Here is a 27974-nt window from a genome sequence, read left to right as displayed (position 1 = left end):
ACTGATACCAGTATCCACTGGTAGAGCCTCTGACTCAGGCTATAATTAGATTGAAAGAATACAGAAATGTAAGAGTTGATAAGATTTTTAAAATATGAATGTTTAAACAGGCTTTATGTAAAGAAGTAGTGGCAACATTACCTGAATGTTTTATGGGAATAGATATTATGTCTGGCTGGGACAACTTCCCCTACCCAATACTGTAAAACTAAAATTTATTCATGAAATCCTAATGGAGGCTATAATTAGTAACATAAGAGTTAATGGAATTAAGATAAAAATGTATAAGAGAACTGATAAATCTGAACAGGCTTTATGAACCATTATTGTATCTCTTTTTCCTGACTGTATTTTGGGGATGGACATTGTATCTCACTGGAGAATGTTTCCTTTAACTAGTTTTGTAAAACAGAAAGCACATAAATCTGCCCTTCAAGCAATATTAATTTGACATGCCAACAAAACTGCCTGAGCAGAACATATAAATATTTTTATTTAAAACAGAGTTAGAAGTCTCCCTGACATAAAGAAGCAAATTGAGGATGATGTCATTCGATGGTTGATCAGCCTTTGATCTTACAAATCTTTGCAAAATTGGAAATTCAGTTCTAGAGGAAGTTCACATTCCACCCATTTCTTTTCATAGATCTCCTAACCTCCCCTGCAAAAGTCTTGTAATCTCCGTAGGAACTTGTACCTAGACCATCTCCAAATCTTAATACTCAGTTGTTTACAAAATAGAATGGGCTTTTAAAATATGAATTGCTATATAAGCACCCTTGCCCCAAATTATTGTTCAAAAAAAATTTTTAATGAAAATCATAAGGTCTCTTTTTTATGTCTATCTATACATATGTACATTACAGACATGGTATTTTTCTACTTCTGAGTGGTACTACTAAAATTAATTATAAAAGAGTTCAATTAAACTGGATTAAAAACAAGCATAGCAAAAACCAGCACAACACTGTAAAGCAATTATTTTCTAATTAAAAATAAAAATTAAAACAAACAAGCACTATACAAATTAAGCATGTTTTCAACAGTAGAAACTAACTCAAATGTTTTTCAGGTTCACAGGAGCTACTATAATTTTTAGTAGATAAAAGTTTAAGTTTGTAATTTAATTAATACAGACATGTCTTTAGAGTTATCAGCATTAAGTACTACATTATACATTTGTTATACTATTATACTAAATGTGTCAGAAAAACAACAACAAAAACAAGGTAAGATGATTGGTCTATATGATCAGTCACTGTTCTTACTGTACTTATATACATAATTGGGCCAAATTTATTGAAATGACTTATTTTGCAAAGAGATTAGTATTAATTTGGCTATACTTGATAGATATGAGAATGACTTTACAGAGAAAAATTATGTTTCAGTAATATACTTTTGTGGGTATTAGATTCTACTACTGTCCATTGTCTTTTGAGGTTTTGTTTTCTGTCTATAAACTTGACTCCTCCTGAATTGTTCCAGTTTTCACCAATATTTGGCAACAATTCTCCAAACTAAGTTTTCCAACTTTTCTTGCACTTTTGACTTGAAATCATTGAGAAGGAAAATGATTTTCCAAAGACATGCACACTAAAGTTGGACAACTTGATATAAACTTCAGAGACTGGAGCCAATTATACAGAGTGAAGCAAGCCAGAAAGAAAAACACTAATACAGTATACTAACACATATATATGGAATTTAGAAAGATGGTAACGATAACCCTGTATGTGAGACAGCAAAAGAGACACAGATGTATAGAACAGTCTTTTGGACTCTGTGGGAGAGGGAGAGGGTGGGATGATTTGGGAGAATGGCATTGAAACATGTATAATATCATATAAGAAACAAATCATCAGTCTAGATTCGATGCAGGATACAGGATGCTTGGGGCTGGTGCATTGGGATGACCCAGAGAGATGGTATGGGGAGGGAAGTGGGAGAGGGGTTCAGGATTGGGAACACGTGTACACCCGTGGCAGATTCATGTTGGTATATGGCAGAACCAATACAGTACTATAAAGTGAAATTAAAAAAAAAAAAAAAAAACTTCAGAGAAATCATCATAATAGCTCATATACAGATAATCTTCATGCCTGTTGCTAGGGCCAGTCAGAAAGATCACTAGATACGTTCAAACTGCAAACCTGTAAAATCCATCAGATTGTCACTGCCTGTCCCTGCTCCCTCTTAAAATGCTTCAAGTTGGACATGTAGAAACTTTCTCAACTGGAGTTGGAGTTCAGAAACTGGGTCTACAGTGTACTCCAGTTACTAACCATTATTTTTCTTTTGTTTCCATATAAATGTCTCTTATTAAATATCTGACTGCTTTCACCATAGGCCTAACTTTGGGAGCCCACCTGTATCAGTGCCTCATGGAAAGGGATACAACTTTAACTGAGATGACCTATTTTCAATACTAAGAGACTGGTTCAGAGAGATACAGCAATCTACCAACTCAGATTCTGAATGGGGAAACCTCCTGGGGAAGTTCCAAGGAAGGGAGCCCTGGGGATTCAGAACAGACCTCTTCAAGATGTGCCACTTGGACTTGTGGGTTATTGTAAGCAAGGACAACAGAGATCCTGCCACCTCAAGAGAAACTACTTCCCCTCCTGTAACTACCTACAAGGAATTAAACTGGAAGGCTTTCACAGGAAAAAAAAATAGTTATTACCAAAATTAGTTATATAAAAAAATAGTTATATAATAGTTATAATAGTTATTATAGTTTATCTAGGTGGCCCCATCTGTATGTCAGGGCAAACACTGAACTGTCCAATATCTACTCTTTTTTATATTGTCTTGTGAATTACTCTCCTGCCCTTCAGAGCCTTGGGTGCCGATTTCATTTCTTAGTTCAAGATAGCAATATGTACTTCACTGTATTCATAAAGAGACTTCCTACGTTTATGCAATTAAATTTGATTTTCTCCTTTTGAGCTCTCTCATGTCAATTCAATTGTCACAGCAGCTAGAAGAGCCTAGGAAGGTAAGGGAAAGTCTCCTTCCTCCACAACAACAACATTCTCCTTGACTCATGAGGAGATGGTTTTACTGCTCCTTCTGATCTTAACACATTGATGAATTTTCAGAAAGACACAAATGGCATTGCGATTACAAAACTGTTAACATCTCTCACTGACTGGATACCCCACAGTTATCTGCTTCTTGTGATTTTTAAAGAAATTGTATTTTATAATCAATTAGTAGCTCCTACGAATAATTTAAATGGAATGAAGAACACATTTTCTTCAGATGATGGTATTTAAAAACTCACAATCATCCACAGTGTAGATTCATTTTGTGTGTAAGTAAATAGCTAACTGATATCTTCAAGATTTGGTCTCTTAAAAAGGCAAAGTATAGTAAAGTATAAGTATCTTAAACTATCGCAGCTGAATAAAATGGGCAACAGTCTGCTACTTAAAGATTGAGTTAATGGTGTATACAGGCAGAGACTTGTCAATGTTGATACCTTCCCTTTACGTGGAATGCTTGGCCAGACAGGCTGCGGGGAAATAAATGTATTATAGAAACAAGTACTTTGTTGTGCATCTATTAGATGTTCTATCAACAACTTTGTAAGTTTGTTACATAATCCCAATTTTAAATATATGATCCCTGAAGATCAAATGAAGTTCAATGATTTGCTGAAGGTCCAATTGTTAAAAGGAATGGAATCAAGAATGATATCTCTACTTGTGTCCAAAGCTCTCTTTTCACTATATTAGGCTACCTTCCTCAATATTTCCATCTAATTTTATTATGATACTATCACATATGTTAACACTACTCATTGTATTTTTCAGTATTTTTCTCCTTATTTCAGTTTCTAACCCAATAAGAAAGTAAAAAAAAAAGGATAAGAAAATAAAAGAGGAAGTGAAGGAGGAAATTAACTTGAATAAGGTACTAAAATTAACTGTTTTCCTGAGAGCTTAAATTCTCATGATCTTCTAATTTTCAATAAACAATCAGCCTCAGTTATTCTAATGTAAATTAGTTCCTTCCTTAACAATGCCATCTTCCTAGAAATGTTTCCCCAAACATGAACATAGTACTGTCAGTTTTTAAATCTGAAAAGACAGAATACAAGCAATTAAGTTACCAATTCTTAATTAAGATGTTAGTAAAGAATCCCTTGGGGCTTCTCAGTGGTAAAGAATCCACCTGCCAATGCAGGAGCTGGGGGTTCAATTCCTGGGTTGGGAAGATCCCCTGGAGAAGAGCATAGCTACCTACTCCAGCATTCTTGCCTGGAGAATTCCATGCACAGAGGAGCCTGGTGGCCTATAGTCCATGGGATAGCAAAGAGTCTGACAGAACTGAGCGACTAATACTTTAATACCATTGTAGGATTTACTATGGGGCTTCCCTGGTGGCTCAGTGATGAAAAATCCTTCTGCAGTGTAGAAGATGTGGGCTCGATCCTTGGGTCAGGAAGATCCCTTGGATAAAGAAATGGCAACCCACTCCAATATTCTTATCTGGAAAATTCTATGGACCGAGGAACCAGGCTACAGTCTCAGTTCAGTTCAGTCACTCAGTCATGTCCGACTCTTTGTGACCCCATGAATTGCAGCATGCCAGGCCTCCCTGTCCATCACCAACTCCTGTAGTTCACTCAGACTCACGTCCATCAAGTCAGTGACGCCATCCAGCCATCTCTTCTTCTGTCGTCCCCTTCTCCTTCTGCCCCTAATCCCTCCCAGCATCAGAGTCTTTTCCAATGAGTCAACTCTTTGCATGAGGTGGCCAAAGTACTGGAGTTTCAGCCTCAGCATCAGTCCTTCCAAAGAACACCCAGGACTGATGTCCTTCAGAATGGACTGGTTGGATCTCCTTGCAGTCCAAGGGACTCAAGAGTCTTCTCCAACACCACAGTTCAAAAGTATCAATTCTTCAGCACTCAGCTTTCTTCACAGTCCAACTCTCACATCCATACATGACCACTGGAAAAACCATAGCCTTGACTAGATGGACCTTTGTTGGCAAAGTAATGTCTCTGCTTTTCAATATGCTATCTAGGTTGGTCATAACTTTCCTTCCAAGGAGTAAGCGTCTTTTAATTTCATGGCTGCAGTCACCATCTGCACTGATTTTGGAGCCCCCCAAAATAAAGTATGACACTGCTTCCACTGTTTCCCCATCTATTTCCCATGAAGTGATGGGACCAGATGCCATGATCTTAGTTTTCTGAATGTTGAGCTTTAAGTCTACAAGGTCACAAAAGAGTCAGACACAACATAGTAACTAACCAACAACAACAAAGAATTCCTTTGTATACTCTGGGCAACATTTAAAGACAGGAGAGATGATAGATACATTCCTTTAGGTAAAAAGACTTCCCCATTGCTGACTATTAACTCCAAGGTTGACTGTCTCCATCAATAGTAGTTCTCTGGAGTGGTTAACTAAGGTCATTCACAAATGAGAAAATCAAAAAGTTTTGAAAAAAAGATTTAATATTTGAAATATAATGGATTTTAAGATTTATTCTGTTCACGTCTAAAAAAAAGAATGCTTTCATTGTCACAGGTCTTTTATTCTAAGTTTACTGAGGCTAAGATGATTCAACCCTTCACTTGAAGATATTATTGAAGATATTAGCATTTTTTGTACATAAAGATATTAGCACTTTTTTTTGCTTTCAACTGACTTCATTTGCAATAGGCCATGCAGTCATAGCAAGTAAAATTAAAGGCCCTAATGCCAGTTATTACTTCTGATTTGTATTGGTTTACTCTAAATCTATGCATGCATTATGCAATAAAAAAATTAAAATAACAGTTTAGTACATATAAAACAAACAATCTTGAAAGCAAAGAGTGTTAAAACAGACAAATACAAGGATTATTTGTAATACCTGGTTTTAAGTCCCCATGGACAAATATGTCAATCATATATCGACAGAATGCATACTGATCTGACAAAAGTAGAAAGAAAAAAAACAATGAAAAAATGTCATCAATACCTTTCTTTTTTCCCAGGGAGAAATGCCTTAACAAAACAAAGTAGCATAATTCTATTTTAGTTACTACAATATTTTATGTGAAGGAATAATTTGCACATATATGAACACAAAGAAATAATAATAAACATGTTTTCATTTATTCCATACAAAAATAATACCCTTAAAAATTGAAACAGACTAGTTCATAGGGATATTATAGTGGTTGTTTTTAAAAATCAAAAGCTTTTTCATCAAATTTATTATGAGTCATCTTATTTAAGCAATTTTTCTCATTGTTTGCATAAATACTTCCAAATAATGAAACAGAAGTTTCACAAGAAACTTGGAATGTTTTATCAAATACTCACTCCCAACCCTTCACCTGATTGTCTAAATGAAGCTGCAGAATGTTTCTTGAAAGGAAGCATGAGGGTTAACCCCGTTGCAATCTGTCATTTTTTCTACATAGAGATTCTTTTCAATTAGAAGAGTAAATTCAAGAGAACAAACTTAACAGCACCAAATAGCACCATTCTTAAGGTAACTGATTGGATAATTTTTATTAGAGGATCATCTTATAATCTTGATTAGTTTATCAGCCCTGGGAAAAGTCAAGAAAAGCAGATTTGAGCTTTTAGGGCAGACTTTGTCAAAAAGAATTTCAGAAGTTCTTTTTTGTTTCCTTCTAAATTAAAGACATTGCACAGAACTTTAAATTTTCACATAACTTTAGATTCTGCTGAAGTCATTCCAATCCAAATTTCAGTTGATGAATCACTGCCTAAGCTTTACTGTATCTTCTTTAAAGCTTGCAGATTATTAAATGAATCTTGTTCAAAATGATTTACATTTTAATGTTTTTAAATAGGCATCTTATTAATTCAATAAGTCCAAAGGCAGCTTTAGTACCGAGAAAGTTTATTAAATTTATACAACATGACATACCCTTAGGTGCTTTAAATTACGTATTGATATATCAGACCTATGAAATAATGAAACATTACTATATAAATACCCCACAAAAGGATTTTTTAAAAACTCATTGTTTTTAGAGTTTTACAGTATTTTTAGAGTAATCCATTTTATTATGAGACTTTGCTAGGTATTTGAAAAAAAAATAAATGCACCTACTGCAGAAGATGCAAAAATATAATTCTTTTCATTAGTACCTAAATGAGTAGGCCAAAACTCATAAAGTTTCAAAAATTTGCATGGATTTTGACTGTTGAAATCAATCAACAATCACCAGTGAGGTGGGTAGTGGGAGGGAGCTAGCTCTCAGACCAGTCCAAGAATCTATTTGTTCTTGGATGTACTGACAGTAATAACAGGGGATTCTCATCCCAGGACCAGGTAATCCTATGATACAGCAGAGAAGATTAAGGTAGAAGGTATTTTCCCTTTTTGGGGTATAACCCTTTTCTTTAGTGAAATTGTAGAGTGAGCCATTTGACTCTAAGATGAAAAGTGCATTTCCCTTAAATTGCAAGCTTGAGGTTGGGAAGTGAGGATTTCCTAAAATTGGCAGGCTTTCCTCTTTCAGTAGTTAATGTGACTGATCATTTTAGATGCGTCCTTTTACATCTCAAGAAGTGGTTCTCAAAGGGCAATTTAAGTACAAAAAGATGAGGACTTTGTTAAAATGCAGATTTCTTGGCACAGTCAGGCCAAGGAAAAAAACCCCAAACCAAAAATCCTACAATTCAATAGGATATGGACCCTAGGAATACGCATTTTTAATGAACTTCCCACAGGAATCAGATTAGACCACACTTTTGGAATAACTAATTTAAAATCACTCAAAACTTCTTTTTTGACAATCATTTCTAGTGTCTCTAAAGCGCTCAGCAACAACAATGAAGAAAGTATGTATCTTGGAAGTTTAGAATGCAGGGACTTCTTGCAATTTGAAGGGTTTGGACACCCCCCAAATGAAATATGGTGCTCGGCCCCAAGCTATGATAGGTTCTTTTGTATACATATCAGGTGGACTAGTTTATTGAATTAACTAAAATCTTCATGCTTCAGAGAGTCTTTTTAACTGAATGCTGACAGTGTAATGAAGCTATATGTCATATTATTACCTAAGTAAAATGTTTGTATTTCTTATGCCACTATTTTCTGGATCCAAAAGTCATTTATTTAATTAATGTACCAGTAGTCCTGCATGCTTCCAATTTGAAAAAGAAAATCCCTTATGAACTCAAGAAGGTCACTTTTTTTAATCTAGAAAATTATTTTGGTTATACCACATAGGAGGTTTCTATTATATTTAACTGATGCTGTGATGTTGCATTTTAATGGCACCAGCATATCAATAAGAAGATGAAAGTCTTTTTACAATATTTAAAGTTGAGAAATTTTTTTGCCCACACTTTGTGGCATGCAGGGTTTTAGTGCCCCCACTAGGAAAAGAACCTGTGCCCCCTGCAATGGAAGCATGAAGTCCTAGTCACTGGACCACCAGGGAATTCCCAAAGTTAAGACATTTTAAATATTTTAAATTAAGATGCTCCTTTCCACCTGTCCTGTGTGTTGACCTTAACAGCGTGTAAGAATTCTAGACAGGTATATGTTGGGCAGTCCCCAGTGTGTTTGCTTCACCTAAGGATAAAGCAAAACCAGGCCATCCTGAATTTGGAAACTTCATTTTATAGAAATGCTTCTTTAAATCCAACTCAAATGTTAAAACAGGTCATTTTTTTCCCAAAGAAAATCTGAACTGTTCTACCATTCTTTCATTGTTATGTGACAGTAATTCACATAAGGTAATTCTATATGTCCTCACACTTCTTAGTTTTATTTTCTCCAAATGAACATCTTTCTAGGAATACCACATGCTGTCCGTCTCTCCCCTTCCTGATCCTCAGGGAGCAGTGACAGATGTCATTCAGCTGCTGCCTTGTTGGTTGTTCCCCGTGGAGTAGCAGCTGAGAGAAAGTGCATCCAGGGTGCAGGATGTTAACAGAAAAGAAATTTTAGAAAACCTCTAATGAGAGTGGGGCATATGTGGTCTGGCGCTCCACGGCAGATTCACATGAGCTACAATTTCTCTGCCAGCCATGAATAGTTGTTTAAAAAAGTAAGGAGAAGGAAGAAAAGAAAGAGAGAGCATAGCAGTGGGGAGGTTTGATTTTTCCTTCCCCACAAATTTGCCATATTCTATGAGAAAATCAGAGAGCAATGCTTGATCACACTGACCCTTCTTATCCTACTTTTTAAAACAGATTGGTCCATAAAAAACAGATTATGTAGTGCATAAGAGTGGGTTTTAAGTTTAGAATAGGCACGTACATATATATATATATATATATATATATATATAAATCTTATTCCTGATGCTTTAGAAAAATATAGTGTTTATATATACAGTGTTAAAAATACCATGTATGAATATATATGCATGCATACTATATAATTAAATAATTTGCTACACATAAAAATATGTGTCCAGTGAATAAAAGACCTATAGAACCTATTTATTTAAAAAGCACTATTAGAGATCTATATTCAAGAATAAATCAAATTCATTAGGTCTAACTCAAGCTAAGCAAATAAATAATCCTTTGCCTAAATGAGAAATAACTATTTTACTAAATCAAAATCAATACAAGTCTCAAAATCAAAGCCACTTCACAAGTAGATAATTTAGAAAGCACTATGTCTTTATCATGGTTGAGTTAAAACTATAATGCAATTATTTTAAAAACAAATGCTCTTAAATCATAACTTAATTTCTTAAATGATATATTTATATATCTGATAAGCTTTTACAGGTAAAGTTTCCATTATTTACCTAATAATACATTTATCTAATTGAGATGGCAGCTCTTCTCAATAGAGAGCCTGAATTTAGCAAAGGCATTTGTTTAGCTGATAAAATCACATTTGTGCGTTTATTTCTAAGTCTTAAGTGATAGTTGAACATCCTTTTAATAGATAAATAGTTCTTTTATGTGAAAATGAAATTCGTAGATTGAAAATGGAAAGGTAATATAATGCTATCTTCAGTAATTCTGGTTACTGATAGGAATAAAGTATAATATATGTGACCCAGAAAATAGATATCATTTGGAAATATTTTAGTGATGAATCCCCATCAATAGAAAATGTACCCTAAATAAGTAAGATACTAAAAATGAACATTGAAAAGTATATTGATATTCTTAGTTGCTAGATGAGTATTTTGGAACTCCCATATATAAATGGAATGAATTTTTACATGCTGTATTTATGGGCAAAAAATAAAAATATGCTTGGTACATTTAATCTGGTTTCATGTGATTCTTTTGTTTTTGTGATTATTTTCTTTTTGAAAAGATAATCTACAATGCAAAATATTTTAGGATCTTTAAGATAATTTTAAATAAGTATATTAGTGAATCAGAAGATTAATTTTCCTGTCTATCACAATAAAATAGTCCATTCAAAATATTTTTTCTTTATTTACTATATTTCTCTACCCAAAATATTGCATAAAACACATACAGGTTTGCTAGAAATGATAATTAATTCTTAAATTGATTCAAGGCAATATAATCATCTTTAAAACTGAAGAAAGGCTTTGGGCTTCAAAGATTTAATTTCACTCATGTCTCCTGCATTGTAGGTGGGTCCTTTACCAGCTGAGCCACAAGGGAAGCCCAAGAATACTGGAGTGGGTAGCCTAGCCTATCCCTTCTCCAGCGAATCTTCCTGACCCAGGAATTGAACCGGGGTCTCCTGCATTGCAGGCAGATTCTTTATCAACTGAGCTATCAGGGAAGCCTCTTTAAATATTACTTTGAAATAAAATTACCTAAATATAAAAATTGGTTATTTACTAAAAAAAAAACAAAACACCAAAATAAAACTTATCCTTTTTTTCCTTTTCAAAATATATTTTCAAAAAATATAACTTTTCCTTCATATAAACAAACATTTCCAAATATTACTTTTGCATTCAGGGGAAAAAGTGATTCAAAGATAAAATATGAGAGTGGATTACAAAGACAAATACCATATAATTTCACTTTTATGTATGGTTCTCAAATTCCATATCTTGTACCTTATAGTAGGAAAACTTATTTTCAGTTTCATTGTCTGAATAGCTTACTCAGTAATGACATTTTTAACTTTTTAAATGCAAATCTTATAGAAACAAGTCCTTAACTTCAGCCCTCAACTAAAATTATTAAAACTATCAGAATAAGGAAAACATTTTAATTGTTAAAAAACATTGATAGGAATAGTCTGCACAGAGAAGATCCCACCATCTGGGTGTGGAAGCTCAAGACTGTGTACCAACTTGCAATCAGGAGTGGATTTAGGCAAGGAAAGATTCATCAAAGGCTGGAGATGTTTGACAATAAGGTCCTCAGCCAACCTCTTAAAACTCTACCCTTTTATGTTTACAAACACCTTTCTTTAAAGAATGTCAAGTTTACATTCTACCTTCATTTAATTGCTCTATTTCTGTGAAGTATGGATGTAAGTTTGACATCAGCCTTACTGAAAAGCAGCACTATATGTAAGATACAAAGTTTTCTAAGGTCATAAATTTAGTCATTGTACAAAATGGATTTAATAATTCAATGTATCTTCTGAATTATGTGCTCTTGCAGAGCTACAGGAATGTATGGATACTTTTTCTGATACTTATTCTATATGATTTGAAGATATACCTTTTAATAAAATTGCTGTCATTTTCCTGGATGGTTGTTCTTCAAAGAGTACACAAAGGACAAAGAGTATGTGTCCTTTAAATAATTCAGGATACTAACTCAAATTCTCTTTTAAAAATGCTTCAACATGCATCTTTAGATATGTGAACACAGTTTAGCATTTCTATAAATAAATTTTAATTCCCAAATTATTGTATTTCCTTTCAGGTGTATTCACTTATACACATCTTTTACTCCTTTCTGAAGTCTGATCTTCATCTTTTTCAGGTTTTAATTTCACTGCATCTGTTTCTTGCCCAACATTCTCTTAGAACCTCTGGCTGCCTCCTCTGAATGTTTACCTTTCTGTTCATGCTTGGACACGGCTGCAGCATCTTTCTCGTCCTTTTTAGGTTTGGGTGATGCTTTCTGTACTTCTTTTACTTTAGCAGCTGTTTGCTTCACCTTCTCCTGTTTCACACCTTTCACTTCCTTCTTAATCTTTTCTTCAATTTTTTCTCTAGTCTTAGCTTTCTTCTCTTCTGTATGGAATTAAATAAAAGTTTAATTATATAAATAAAAAAATATTTATATACATATTTTTAAACCAACACAGCATTTTATCTTTCATTAGTTATTAAGAACAATTTTAAAAGAAAGAGAAAAGAAAAACAAATCAAAAAACTGTGTCACTGACATAAATTGTGATTATTATTTGACTTTTATACAGCTTATGAAGTGGCATGTTAGAGTACCAAAAAATTGTTAACTTGAAAGTTGGACATTTTCTTAATTTGTATACAAAAACATTATTTTTTAGGTAGTCAGGAACTAAGAATGTCAAAAAGGAGGCATTTGGATTCTGTGGGGCAGTTTTCACATGCTCAGTGAAAACCCATGTCTGTACCAAAAAGCCCAATGAAAGAGACCTTTTAAATGGATATGATCATTTTGTTCTACAAATGAAATATCTTCAAAGTCATTCAAGAAACTAAATTTTCAAAACAATAGTTTTTAAAGATGACTATTGTGAATGCAAATGTAAAATGATTTGTATTGGTAATGAATATTAGAAACAAAAGAATAAAATCCATTAAAAGATAACTCAAGAGACATTCAGTCTTTAATGGTTTGACTTTAAAGTAATGGAAAGAGAGTAGAAATTAAGATGTCAGCTCCTGCTCATCCTGTGTCAAAAATAATAATTCAATTGTCTTTTAAAGCCTTTGTGTGTGTGCTAAGGCGTTTCAGTTGTGTCCGACTCGGTGTGACGCTATGGACTGTCGCCCACCAGGCTCCTCTGCCCATGGGATTCTCTAGGCAAGAATACTGGAGTGAGTTGCCATTTCCTCCTCCAGGGATCATCCCAACCCTGTGATCAAACCTACATGTCTTATGTCTCCTGCATTGGCAGGCAGGTTCTCCTAGTAAACAGAAAGGGCTATATAATTAGAATATATATGAATTTTGATTTTTATTCTATATATTCATATTCTTAATTTTATATTAGTACATGTATTTGGAGGAAGAGGACTGGGAATGTGAACAAATGAGTCTGTGAATGTTTCAATTTTTTTTTTTAAAGCGACAATAGTATAGTACATTTGTGTAAAGTGTTTATAATAGATGCTGCATATATGACATGTACTCTATGGGATCACACATAATCCTTGACTTCATAGTAAGTCTACTATAGTGCTGGACTCTGTCATTTGCCTAGGTAATAGGTAGACTTTACTGTCATTCATGTTGAAGAATTTGATGAAAATATTATAATCAAGTTTCTTGACTTTGTACTGCTAAGTCACTTCAGTCGTGTCCAACTCTGTTCGACCCCATAGATGGCAGCCCACTAGGCTCCTCTGTCCCTGGCATTCTCCAGGCAAGAACACTGGAGTGGGTTGCCATTTCCTTCTCCAGTGCATGAAAATGAAAAGTGAAAGTGAAGATGCTCAGTCATGCCCGACTCTTAGCGACCCCGTGGACTGCAGCCTACCAGCCTCCTCCATACATGGGATTTTCCAGGCAAGAGTACTGGAGTGGGTTGCCATTGCCTTCTCCTTTGACTCTGTACAGTAAGCAATAATTTGAGACCAAGACAAGATAATATTATGAAGTCCTGCAAGGAGAAGAATAAACATGATAATGCTCATGAAACCAAAATAATCTGTGGTTCTACATTTAATTGAATGGGCTACCCCCTCCCAAAGTTTCCTCAGAACTTTGCAGGGAGATACTGATGTTGTGTTAGTGGTAGAGGGATATTTCTATGGTCAAATAAATTGGGAAACATTAAGCTAAACTGCTTTCTTTTCTACGGAATTTCTCAAAGCTAATGTGTATTAAAGAGTCTTCAAGCAGGTAGATTATGCTATCCACTGTTTCCCAAAGCAACTGACTATAGAACTCTCATAAAAGAATCACCCAATTACTCCACAAACTTCCAACATCTCTGTGGCTTTTGTGACTACAACCAACTGGGGATTTTCTTCTATTCCCTTTAAACCTCAAAGTCTCCTTTACTGCTTTCTGCTGCTTCCTACAGCAGACACACACAATGTTATGACTGAAACCAACACCTCTGTCCAGATGACATTCAGTAAACATTGTTTCAAGACCCCACACGAAAATATTTATTAGTTTCTGCCTGGAGAAGAAGTTCCTTTGAGAGGGCCAACAACACCTCTAAGTCATAGAATTCACATATGATCTAACAAACACTTCAAGAGAGCCTATCATGGCCTGGGTTCAAAGCCAGTTGCCAGAGCTCTGAAGATCAGCAGATTCCTATCTGAGGAAGGTCAAGTAAAAGCCTGTGACACCCAATTTAAAAAAAAAAAAGGAAACAAAACAAAACCAAAAGGCCCTTTGATAACTAGCTTCAAAAAACAAAACCAAAAAACCCTTTGATATTTAGCTTTATTATCTCTTCTCTCATAGCATTTTTCCAAAAATTCCTTTCTCCAACAGACTACTTTCTTTTTTAAAAATTATCTCATGTATTCTCTACATGTCAAATATTGCCAGGCTATGTCATCTGTATGTTCCATATCTTACACATATATAAATCCCTTTGTGCTCAATTCATATGCAACAAATGACTCTGCCTTTGGAATTAGTCATTTATTCACCCGAGCTTAGATTTGTCTCAAATTCTATTTAAACACACATGCTATATCCTACTATTTATCTTATATTACAGATGGCTTTCACATATCTGTCTTCCTTACCAGACTGAGAGAAATTTGAGAATAGGAATTATATATATACTATTCATTTTGTAGCAACATAAGGTCTAGCACAGTACTTCTTCCAGAGAAAATGAAGAATAAATGTTATAAATGAGCAATTTTGTTTTAGAAAACAGTAAATTATCTTTAGATTATGTGTACAGCATAGTGACATATAGGTTACATATGAAAATATGTGTTTAGAAATGGACTTGACCACAACCTGGAAAATTTGCCAACTAGCTTTTTGTTTGTACTTTTATATGTGTGAAATTATTATTGTGGTTACCTTAAATGACACCTGGTCACTTCTTGTAGGTAGCAGCGGATTTAACTTTAGCTTTGTACTATGAAATTAGACACATGAAATTAAGATTTACGTTTTAGTGCCATTATAATTTACAAATGAACACAGGTCATTTTTTTACACAGAAGACTACATCTAAAACAAATTCATTTATCAGTGGTTTTTAAAGTATAAAAATAACAAAATGTTCTCTATTTTAGACATTTTTAGTGATCTTCATCTTTGAAACAGGTAATGTTTCCTCGCATTAAAAATAAAAAACGGATGAGAATGCAACAATGATGTGGATATAATGTGGAAAATGCCATAAAAGTAAAGCAACACCCAATTTATATATTTTTTAATCAAATTAGACAGGTATTCTTAAATTTTAGCCCAAAATACTTGCCCTGATCTTTTTCAAAAATAATTTAATTGACAACTGCTTCCCTGGTGGCTCAGATGGTAAAGCGTCTGCCTGCAATGTGGGAGACCTGGGTTTGATCCCTGGGTTGGGAAGATCCCCTGGAGAAGGAAATGGCAACCCACTCCAGTACTCTTGCCTGGAAAATCCCATGGACGGAGGAGCCTGGTGGGCTACAGTCCATGGGGTCGCAAAGAGTCGGGCACGACTGAGCGACTTCACTGTCATTGTCTAAGGAACAATGAAGCAAAAAGTATTGTCATGTTCAAATCACCCAGCTCAATTTAGGAAGACATTTAATTTATTACTTTTGTCAAATGGAAAACAAAATAGCCTAATCAAAAGAATGACATCAGCATATTTGATCCAATTTTGGAATACCCATTAGCAATCTGTACTGGAATCAAAACATCTTAATCAAAGAAGGGAAGTCATATTATGCAATAAACATACTAACTATACCCTTTTGGAGTTAGGAAATAACCTATATCAACTCTCTTTCATTAAGGAAATGCCAACTTTTAACTTTCTCTCACTTATACTCCTATTAAAGAATTTTTGATTTTTGGTAGGCCATCCTTTGAATATGGACTGGCCTAGGAATTTGATGCCAACCAATAGTATGTGGTTCCCATGGTTAGTTTACATCAGATTGCTATTTCTGTCTTACTAGCTGACTCTTTCTCTTGCTGAATTTGATGACTCCAGCAATATTGGTGAGACTCCTGCCAACAGCGCCCCCCCCCTCAAAACAAAAAGAGACTCTCTCAATTCAATGGGCCTTGAGGAACTTAAATGCCAAGAGTCATTTAAATGAACTTGGAAATAACTCTTCCCCAGCTGAGCCTTCAGATGGGACCACAGCCCTGTCTAACACATTGATCACAGACTTGCGAGACCCTGTAAAACAACAGACTGAGCTAAACCATGTCCAGACTGTCTGTGTGGTAATTTTTACACCTCAAGAAATAATTAGTACAGTATTAAATAAATATTTGTTGAAGAAATAATTGATGCTTGAAGAACTTTATTTAATTAGCTTTAAAAGAATACTTCATTTATATTCAGTTCACTTGGGGTTTTGTCTTAGTTCAATTACATACTAGTTTTTGATCTGGCCAAATTGTTTTCTCTTCCCAGAGGTAAATTTCTTCATCTGTTAAGTTAGGTAATTAATTGGGATAATCTCTAACATCCTTACTATCTTAAAGTTTTAATTCATCCATGTTCAAAAAATGATGTTTGGTTATCTCATGGAAAAATTTAGTAAAAAAGATATCTTCCTCAAATATCTAATTACTTTACATTTTGTAGATAAACACTAAATTTTGAAAATAGGTTCCAATTTTTATCCATATGTTTAGTTTCTTGAAAGTACTAGATTGAAATTTCTAAAATATATTGATCACATAAAACCTATATTTTAAAATACAAGGACAGATAAGATAAAATAGCCAAGTAGGAGGACACAGAGCTTACCTGCCCCCACGAACACATCAAAAATACATATATATGTGAAGCAATGCTCACTGAAAACAAACTGAACACTGGCAAAAAGACTCTTTTTATAACCAAAGCTCTGAAAAAAATACACACAAAACCAGGTAGGGAAGGAAGAGAAGCAATTAGGTTGGACCTGCACCTTTACGAGAGGACACAGAAGAGGAACAGGATTACACAGGCTTGGAGATTCCCTTCTGGGAAGTGAGCAGTTCAAAAGACATACAGGCCACGCCAGTCCTGGGTCCAACATCAAGAGTATGAGTCCCCTTAGCTGATATGAAAACCAGTGGGACTGACAGCAGGGCTGGAGGAACATAGACTATGCTGGGGAAGAACACACACAGGCTCACTTTTTCCTGAAACAAGGCAGAGGAAAAAAATTGAACTGCCTTTGATTCTAGACAGTGTCCGGTGACCACCGCAGCTCATGCCCAGCCTGAGCCAAACACCCCTCCAGCCTTGCTTGCTCTGTGGTGCAGCTCCACACCAGGGCAAAGGCCGCCACAGCTGAGGAGATTGCATAGTTGTAAAGGACAGAGCTGGCTCATCTGAATGGGGTGATAGCAGTCATTCCTGGCACTTACAGCAGAGAGGAAGTGGACCAGAATTTGGCTGGTGCTGGGACCACCCCAGCCTGCACCCTGAACCATACTGAGTACACGCTCCAGCTCCTCTTGCTGTAACACTGCTCTGCTCTGCGCTAAATGTGCCGATGCCCAGAGTCGGGACAGCACACACTTAGTGGGAACAGAACCAGCTCCGTTTCAATTATCAGGGCTTCTCCTGCAGCCGGGACCGGATCCAGTCCTCAACAGGGAGGTATGAGCCTCAGAACAGAGAAGAAGCCCATGCTTACGCCTGGCTCTGGGCCTAGACCCTCCAGGTCCAATCCCATACCCTACCATGGTGAGAGCAGCCAGAACACCACGGGAGAAGGAGACGCACACTCACACTAGATCCACCCTCCCACCAAAGCCACGTGGCACGTGCAAACCACAGAGGCACTCCCACACAAGGACGGCCTTCAAGACTGGGGCAGGTTAGTACATCACATAGTATCATAGAGAAGGTTAAGAAAAACGGAAGACAGAGGAATTTGTTTTAAGTGAAAGAACAAGAACAACAAAAAACTCTGAAAAAACAACATGAATCAGAGATAAATGGTATCAGATAAAAGAGTTCCAAGAACTAGTAATAAGAATGCTAACTGAATTAGTGAAAAGAATAGACAAACATCACGATAATTTCAAGAAGAAACTACAAAATTTAAAAAAGAAACAGACAGGACTTAAGAATGGAAAACTCAGCAGTGGCCACAGGACTGGAAAAGGTCAGTTTTCATTGCAATCCCAAAGAAAGGCAATGCCAAAGAATGCTCAAACTACTGCACAACTGCACTCATCTCACATGCTAGTAAAGTAATGCTCAAAATTCTCCAAGCCAGGCTTCAGCAATACGTGAACCGTGAACTCCCTGATGCTCAAGCTGGTTTTAGAAAAGGCACAGGAACCAGAGATCCAATTGCCAACATCTGCTGGATCATGGAAAAAGCAAGAGAGTTCCAGAAAAACATCTATTTCTGCTTTATTGACTTTGCCAAAGCCTTTCACTGTGTGGATCACAATCAACTGTGGAAAATTCTGAAAGAGATGGGAATACCAGACCACCTGACCTGCCTCTTGAGAAACCTATATGCAGGTCAGGAAGCAACAGTTAGAACTGGACATGGAACAACAGACTGGCTCCAAATAGGAAAAGGAGTACGTCAAGGCTGTATCTTGTCACCCTGCTTATTTAACTTCTATGCAGAGTACATCATGAGAAACGCTGGGCTGGAAGAAGCACAAGCTGGAATCAAGATTGCCGGGAGAAATGTCAATAACCTCAGATATGCAGATGACACCACCCTTATGGCAGAAAGTGAAGAGGAACTAAAAAGCCTCTTGATGGAAGTGAAAGAGGAGAGTGAAAACGTTGGCTTAAAGCTCAACATTCAGAAAATGAAGATCATGGCATCTGGTCCCATCACTTCATGGGAACTAGATGGGGAAACAGTGGAAACAGTGTCAGATTTTATTTTGGGGGGCTCCTGGGGAAACAGTGGAAACAGTGTCAGATTTTATTTTGGGGGGCTCCAAAATCACTGCAGATGGTGACTGTAGCCATGAAATTAAAAGACGCTTACTCCTTGGAAGAAAAGTTATGACCAACATAGATAGTATATTCAAAACCAGAGACATTACTTTGTCGACTACGGTCCATCTAGTCAAGGCTATGGTTTTTCCAGTGGTCATGTATGGATGTGAGAGTTGAACTGTGAAGAAGGCTGAGCGCTGAAGAATTGATGCTTTTGAACTGCGGTGTTGGAGAAGACTCTTGAGTCCCTTGGACTGCAAGGAGATCCAACCAGTCCATTCTGAAGGAGATCAGCCCTGGGATTTCTTTGGAAGGAATGATGCTAAAGCTGAAACTCCAGTACTTTGGCCACCTCATGCAAAGAGTTGACTCATTGGAAAAGATTCTGATGCTGGGAGGGATTGGGGGCAGGAGGAGAAGGGGACGACTGAGGATGAGACGGCTGGATGGCATCACGGACTCGATGGACGTGAGTCTGAGTGAACTCCAGGAGTTGGTGATGAACAGGGAGGCCTGGCGTGCTGCAATTCATGTGGTCGCAAAGAGTCGGACATGACTGAGCAACTGAACTGAACTGAACTGAACTGAACTGAAATGAAAAACACACCAGAAGAAATTAAGAGCTGACTGCTACTGCTGCTGCTAAGTCACTTCAGTCATGTCTGACTCTGTGCGACCCCACAGACGGCAGCCCACCAGGCACCCCCGTCCCTGGGATTCTCCAGGCAAGAACACCAGAGTGGGTTGCCATTTCCTTCTCCAATGCATGAAAGTGAAAAGTGAAAGTGAAGTCGCTCAGTTGTGTCTGACTCTTAATGACCCCATGGACTGCAGCCCACCAGGCTCCTCCGTTCATGGGATTTTCCAGGCAAGAGTACTGGAGTGGGATGCCATTGCCTTCTCCAAAGAGCTGACTAGATGAATATAAAATAAATAAGCTACATGGCTATATGGTACAACAGGGGAATACAGTCAATATTTTATAATAACTTTAAATGGAATATAATCTATGAAAATTTTGAATCATTATGTTGTATACCTGAATACAATATAATATTGTAAATTATATTATAAATCAATTTACTATTGTAAATCAATTATATTTTAATGCAAATACAAATGTATTCAAAATAAAATTATAAAAAGACACATATATGATTCCATTTATATAAGGAATCTAAAAAATAATACAAACGAACGTGTTTACAAAACAGAACAGATTCACAGACACAGAAAACAAACTTATGGTTTCCAAAGGAGAAGGTAGGGAGGGATAAATTAGGAGTATAGGTTTAATAGATACATACCCCTATGTAAAAACTAGATAATCAACAAGGATTTACAGTATAGCACAGGAAACTATATTCAATATCTTATAATAACCTATGATGGAAAAGAATTTGAAAAATATTCATATACACATAACCAAATTGCTTTGGTATGTATCTGAAACTAACACAATATTATAATATCAGCTATACTTTAATATATATATATATATATAAATGAAATATGAGAAAGAAAATTGAATTTAGTAGATAGGACTGAATATTTAGAAACTATGTTTTGTAGATAATCTATAATTTAGTAGATAATATTGAATATACAGAATCTATATTTTTCTAATATCAAACAAACAATTGACAAATTTATTATAAAAAATAGTTAATGTAATCTTCCAAAGTTTATAGCATTACATTCATATTCTGTTTCTTTCTTTGGTATATTATCAAGACAGTTTAGGCCCTTACTCACTTAAAATATTGATCAAGATGATGCATCATCCTTCTTGAAAAAAGAAATCCTTAATTTTAGTGTTCTAAAAGTAAACTCAAGGTGTAATACTGATTAAACTGTAAATCAGGTATGTTTGTACTAGTTTGCCATTGTTCTAGGAACTACTGCAAATTTAGCTACTTAACCCAACAACCAGGATCTATTATCTCCTGGTTTCCATAGTTCAAAAGTCTTGTTACAATGTCGCTCAAACAAATTTTCAGCTTAGGGTCCACAATGCTAAAATCAGCTTGTCAAATGGGCTGCATTGCTACATACTCTGAAGAAGGGCTGGCTTCCACACTTCTTCAACATGTTGGCAGGATTCATTCCCTTCTTATAATTTCCATGTGCCTCCCTCCATTTTCAAGCTAGTAATGGGGGCAAGTCCTTTTCACAGGCCCAAATCTTGCTTTTCTGTCACTTCTCTATGTTTTTCAAGGTTCATGGGGATTACACTGAGCTCACCTGGATAATTCAGGAAAGCCTCCATATTTTAGATCTATCTTAGCTATTTTTGCAGACTGCTTTTTGCCATATACTGTAACACAGCCAAGCAGATGACACCAAGGGCTGAAGGCCATAGGGGCCAAAATTCTGCCTGCCACATACGGGAAAGCTCTTCAATTTCTTCTCATATTTTGAAATGCTCTATTATTTTATGTATTCACTTTTATTATTCTTTTAGATATTCAATTTCAAATGTAAATTCAAATTTTTTGTAAAGGAAATGCTAAATGCTTACAATCATCCAGCTGCTACCCCAAATATATTGCTTTTAAAACAGAAAGTATAACTTACCTTTTGCCACTGTCTTTGTTTCTGGTTTTTCTTTTTTCTGAATTTTTTCCTTGTGAGTTGCTTAAGCAGAAAACTTTATATTAGTACACACTTTTTCAAGACTAAGCTTTTTCTTTACCTCATTTTTACAGCCACCAAAATCTAATTTGATGACATTAATGAACCTAATCCAGGAATTTTTAAAAAATCACCCATTTAATAAAAACTATAAAAAAAGGTAATTTCAAAGACTTAGCATTAAGACTTAGAAAGCATTTGAAAGCTAGTCTCATCCTTCTGTTTACAGTTACCATTCTAAACAGTATTTTGGAATTGTCTCCAGGAGAGACAAACAGAAAAAAATAATTTTATAAGAATTTGTGGAAAGATATATCATTTTATCAGGAGGAAGCTCTGTCTTTACAATTAAAAGAAATAATTAAATCAATATTAGAGCTTTAAGAATAGTGTGTCTTAGGACTTGACTTCCCTGGCGGTCCAGCAGTTAAGACTTTGCCTTCCAATGCAGGGGGCGAGGGTTCAATCTCTGGGCAGGGAGTGAAAATCCCACATGTCACATGGTCAAAAAGCCAAAACATCAAATACAAGCAATATTGTAACAAATTCAATAAAGAGTTTAAAAACGGTCCACATTAAAACAAATAAAGTAGTATGACAATATGAATTTACTGTATTGATTTCTATTTTCCTTACATAGACTAGTAAAATCTTGTGTCTCTTAATGGCTTAAGTAAATGAGTTCAGAGAAGTACAATAGCATTGAAGGTTATTCCCATATTTCAAATGTATTAAACAGTGCAGTTTAATAGTTATCCAAATCACTATACATTTTTCAACATGTATATACTATTTATTAAAGATTAATAAGGAAAGTTAAAGAAATTAAAGAAAATGAAAGATAAAATAGTAGATTTTAATTAAAACATCCAGGTTAAGGAAAGAGTCAAATTATTAGAATAAAACCTGGAGCTCTAATTATTTTCATTTTTCTAACTACATCCTATGAATATTAATATCCATCAGTTTTACTTGTATTATAAAAGGAAAACGATGTGCTTAAAACATATATTTAAATAATTATTCTCTTAAAATACAGTCTATGAACGGTTTCCCCAGAATTTTTGAGAGATGATACAAGCCTCATAGAAAGCTTAGAGGACAAAGTCCATGAGATCGTAGCAGCTATGAGTTACCCAGAGAGCAGGTGCCTTCACCTTCAGGGTTTCAGCCTTTCCACCCCTAAGCCTGCCCCATGGTCATCTCCACTACCACTTGGGGTTATGGGTAACAGTTTAGAAAATATTAGCTGAAGGAAGAATAACATTTGAGGTTATTGGGCTACAGCATAATAACTGTCTCATAAAGAGCAAACTCCTTTAATTGGTATACAGTAAATAAAAGGACACAACGGTTCTGTTTCAGCATCTCAATTTGGGTAAGTTTCCTTCAAATGTATGATTTAGTGGCAACAAATTCTCAATTAATTTTAATGAAAAGTATCTAGCCATTGTAAAGGTTGAAAAATGACAAGAAATAAAAGATTATTTCCTTTAGTCAGAGTACACAGAATTGGATGCCAATAACTCTGTGTAAGTCAATAGCTGGTAGGAAATGGACACCTGTTTCTAGAACAGAGAAGATGACTGTATTGAAATTCATGGATATTATCACAAAATAAACCTTAATAAAAGAACAACTATTTAGTTCATATATTCAAATGTGAGTTTAGAATAGAGAAGAATGAAGCATGTTTCAACTGATCTGATTTCTAAGCATTGTAAATTCTAGCTAAATAGAATGCTTTACAAAATAAAATTGCTCAGTAGTCTATGTGTATTGTAGATACAAAAATCAGCTGAAATCTAGCCTAAATATCCTAGAGATGATCCACTTAAAAAAAAAGCAAAAAATTAAATTAGAATTTTATATATTAAAATGGATTTTTGATGAATTAAAGTTAAATATGAACTTAATTTTTAAAACCTGAGAGATATTACTAATTATTGAATTAATCCTTATATGAAGACTCAAAAGTAGAAATACCAAAAGAAAATATCAATATATCTAGCCACATAAAAATTCAAGAATACAAATACACACACTTATCACACATATGTACTCACACATGTCTATTCACACAGACAGAAACCCTTACATTAACTATGACACCGAGAAATGCATTTGTAAATGTAACAGGCCAGTTACATATAGCCAATTTAGACACACACACATATCATCAGGAGAAACAGCAAGTAAGTGTGAAGAGTTACATAAATGTGTATCACTAAAAATCATATCTAAATCTTTCAATCCACAAAAAATAAGTAATCAAAAGATAGAGGTAATATAGCTTAAGATATATATTTAAATATCTCCATTTAAATACTATGCAGTATTTTTAAAAGAATGAAGGTAATATCTATTTACTGATATGAAAAGACATCTACGATGTATTATTAAACTATAAAGCTAGAATATAGGACATGCTAAATTATATGTAAAAATAGGGAGAGACAATAATATACATTGTCTTATAAAAGCAAAATGAAGTTTTGAAAAAATGCTCATAAAAGTAGCTTACTGTTTGTTTGTGTGGGTAGATGAGAAATAGGATCAGAGGGTGGGAGCAAGGCAAGAGCATGCTTTCATAAAGTACCTTTACATGTTAAACAGTGAGTGCACATTGCTTATTCTAAACAAATAAAAGCTAAAAAAAATTTTAAGTCCAGTCTAATACGTAATCACAGAATGCAAGTTAAAGTAATAAACTATACTTTTTAACCTATCAAATTACAATTATTTTTTGAAATTATATCTTCATTGGCTAAAAGCAGCCTCAGGGGGAAAAACTGATACATTTCTAGAAAGTAAACTGGTAATGGATTTCAAGAGAGTCTTAAGTATTTTATTTCCTTTAACCCAGAAATTGTTCTTTTTACATTCAATTCTAAGGAAAATTATCATAATTTCAAAAAATAAATTCATGGTCATCTAAAATATACAGACGGAAGACAGGCCAGTAAGTAAAACAGCAGTAAGGATAAATCCATACCTTTCTTTTCAGGTTTTTCTTTTTCTTTTACCTTGTCTTTTTCTTTATGTGTAACTGAAAAGAAAGACAATATTTTTCATTTAAATAAAGGGAATAAAAGATGAGATGGATGGCAGTCCTTGATGTCAAAAATTACCCACTGCCTTTGGATATTTTTCTTTAACTAGTATGAAGCTCTACATAGGTTTAAATGTTAAGATAATTATAGATATTTTAAATTTCTATTTTTATTTCAGAACTAAGGTCAAATTCACACCGAAACTAGTCTGATTGCAAAGAGTATCCCTAAACTTTTCCAAATCTTTAACTTCAGTTTAATGAATTGGAAAATTTTTTAAAATGTGAATGTTGCTCAGTTGTGTCTGAGTCTTTGCGACCCCATGGAATTCTCCAGGCCAGAATACTGAAGTGGGTAGCCTTTCCCTTCTCCAGGGGATTTTTCCCAACCCAGGGATTGAAGCCAGGTCTCCCGCATTGCAGGTGGATTCTTTACCAGCTGAGCCACAAGGGAAGCCCTAAAATGTATTATGCTGTATGCCAAAGAAGGCCAACTCAATACTGGAGAAATACTAAACACATAAAGACAAAAATACAGAGATAATCTGAATCTGAAGCAAAGAACACTCAATCTAGTATATGCAATATATGTTAATCTTTTTCAGAAAACTTCCACACTAAAAGTTTTTGAAATTATACTGAGGCGAGATTAGAATGACACCAAACTGTTTCAAAGGAAACAAAATGTAATTCAATATGAGCTATGATTCAATTAATTAATATAGCAGGGCTCAAATGTAAGTCATAATCTTCCCCTATAATTTAGTCATAACTCTTATTAATGACACCTCCAATTATCCAACCTAGTAACTTGGGACTCATCCAGGATTCATCTTTTCTTTCTCATTTTTGTTCATTTGCCAAGTTTCTTCAATTCTACATTTAAATATTCCTCTTACTTATTTTCTTCTATCCAATGTTACATTCCCAACCTACCATTTATTTACACTAAAATATAGAAACTGGGTTAGGGTTAGGGATGATGCTAGGGATTCCCTGGTAGCTCAGCTGGTAAAGAATCTGCCTGCTATGTGGGAGATCTGGGTTCAATCCCTGGGTTGGGAAGATCCCCTAGAGAAGAGAAAGGCTACCCACTCCAGTATTCTGTCCTGGAGAATTCCATGGACTATACAATCTATGGGGTCGCAAAGAGTCAGACATGACTGAGCGACTTTCACTTTCACAGAAAGAGCACTGGCTATGTGTTAAAGACTTGGCTAGTCAAGACAGATTTCATCCTTGTCAACAATGGATGATGGATGCTAAACAAATAATTACAAAGGTAGTTAACTGCAGTTAGAATAATTGCTGTGAAGAAAACATTCAGGGAAGCATATCAATGTTTAAAATGAGACCTAATCTAATCTGTGTGCTTGGGAAAGGTCTGCTGGTAGAAATGAGATTTAAGAATGTGAATGATGAGAAGAAATTAACCTAGTAGGGGAGTGGGAAGGAGAAAGGGAAAGAGACCATTTCAAAAGATGGATTATGATATCCTTCTTGGGTATATTATTATTATAAGTATTATCACAATAATATCCTGAATAGTGTCTTGAACACTTAGATTTTGATTTTTCTGAGTCTCAGAGTAGCCTCCCTAACATGAAAATCTGATCATACGTTGATCTGATAAAGTGTTAGTATCTCCCTCCTTGCCTAGCATGACAATCTGTCACATGGTAGGTACTATATCAAATATAAAACTATCTTATTATTCCAGTAACTTGACATTTGCTTATCAAACCAGTCTTACATATGAGGAATTTACCTTTGAACTTTACATTCCACCTATAACAAATGCTTGGAATTTCATAAACATATGGAACTTTGCACTTCTGCCTGCTGTGCCATCACCTAGATTTCTCACACCCGTATTTCCTCTGTTTCATGCACCCTTTCAGCCCTGACTCAAATGCCTCTTTCTCTGCAGAGTGTTCTTTCATCTGCACTTATCCCAAGAAGGTGAACTCTCTTTAAAGGCTATGCCTTACTATTTTTATTTTTTTATCCTAGGCATCACGTGGTATCAGTCACATAGTAGACTTATTAGATATTCCTGAATGAGAAAATTTCTAAAATATTATAAGAGCTATTTTTATCATGTAGTACAATTCTATTTACTGGTGATGTTGTAAAAATATAATATGCACTGCTTGCTTCCAATCATTAGCATTTTCTACATTTAAAAAATTCTTAAATAATTAAATCTCAGTGAGAAACAGAAGAAACAAAGATCATCCAGACATTGTTTTTACTTTTCACATTCAATGATTCTTTTGGGTTTTCTAAGTTCAACATAAAAATTTCACAAAATAAGAAAGGACGTCAGCACTCACACATGACCAGAAATAGCTCTGGTTTCTTTGGATCACTATTAATTAAGCTGAAAACCAAAAGAAAGTCCTGGCAAGAACAAAGCCTCTTTCAAAGTTTCTCTAGGGGAAAGGAAGTTTGCATGAGATAAGCTTTGCTTTTGGAACCCTGGTTAGCTAGACCCCCAGGAGACAACCTAATCTGTGTCTCTGCTTCTGTTGAAGGACCAGACCTCAGCCACCTTGGACAGCTGGTTGTCCATTCCACTAAAGGATTTTCCGATTGATGTGTACATGGGCATAAATGGAAGAATTAATATGAAATCAAAAGAGCAAGGGGGCTGAATTCAGGCTCAAATTAGCATATTAATGCCTTATTCCTATTACTCTGGGGAAAATTCCAGTTCCTCGCAGTCTAAGTTTTGATTTACAGGCACAGTCCTGTATGCTGAAATTTCATTATCCTCCTCAGAAATGGTACCATAATACTGCTCAGTGAAGCAGCTGGAATCACATGCTCTAGGGAGCTGTTCACCACAGCAGACAGCCTCTGAAACTCCTTGGATGAAAACTTCAAACTTTGGCAAGACTGAGCTCAGACACTAAGGTTTGATATTGCTTTGATCGAAACTGTGCCACCATCAATAAGTGCCATAATAATCCCTCTAAAATAAAAGTAATCTGCTGCAACAGTTACATTAGGTCCTGCGTCTGTTTGCTTAGAATTCACAGACATTTTCATATGAAAGAAGAAAAAGGCACCATTCTCGTCACCAGCTCTGTTGGCAAG

At 35.2% G+C, this 27974-nt stretch overlaps 1 protein-coding gene across 50 annotated transcripts in view; it reads right to left on the bottom strand.

Annotated features, from left to right (window-relative positions):
* Positions 1–27974, bottom strand: part of TRDN (triadin) — a 409007-nt gene that overhangs the window by 263528 nt on the left and 117505 nt on the right. For 41 of the 50 annotated variants that reach the window (XM_069599059.1, XM_069599060.1, XM_069599070.1 and 38 more), the window contains 4 exons: positions 24816–24869; positions 21764–21823; positions 11970–12149; positions 5879–5938 (listed from right to left, as the gene is read on the bottom strand). In XM_069599059.1, coding sequence (XP_069455160.1) covers positions 5879–5938; positions 11970–12149; positions 21764–21823; positions 24816–24869 — 354 coding nt within the window. The remainder of the gene's footprint in view (positions 1–5878; positions 5939–11969; positions 12150–21763; positions 21824–24815; positions 24870–27974) is intronic. The other 9 variants (XM_069599080.1, XM_069599093.1, XM_069599101.1 and 6 more) reach the window with 4 other exon arrangements.

This window comes from Ovis canadensis, chromosome 8 (assembly GCF_042477335.2).
Source record: "Ovis canadensis isolate MfBH-ARS-UI-01 breed Bighorn chromosome 8, ARS-UI_OviCan_v2, whole genome shotgun sequence".
NCBI classification, from domain to species: domain Eukaryota; kingdom Metazoa; phylum Chordata; class Mammalia; order Artiodactyla; family Bovidae; genus Ovis; species Ovis canadensis.
This window is presented reverse-complemented; position numbering and strand designations above follow the sequence as displayed.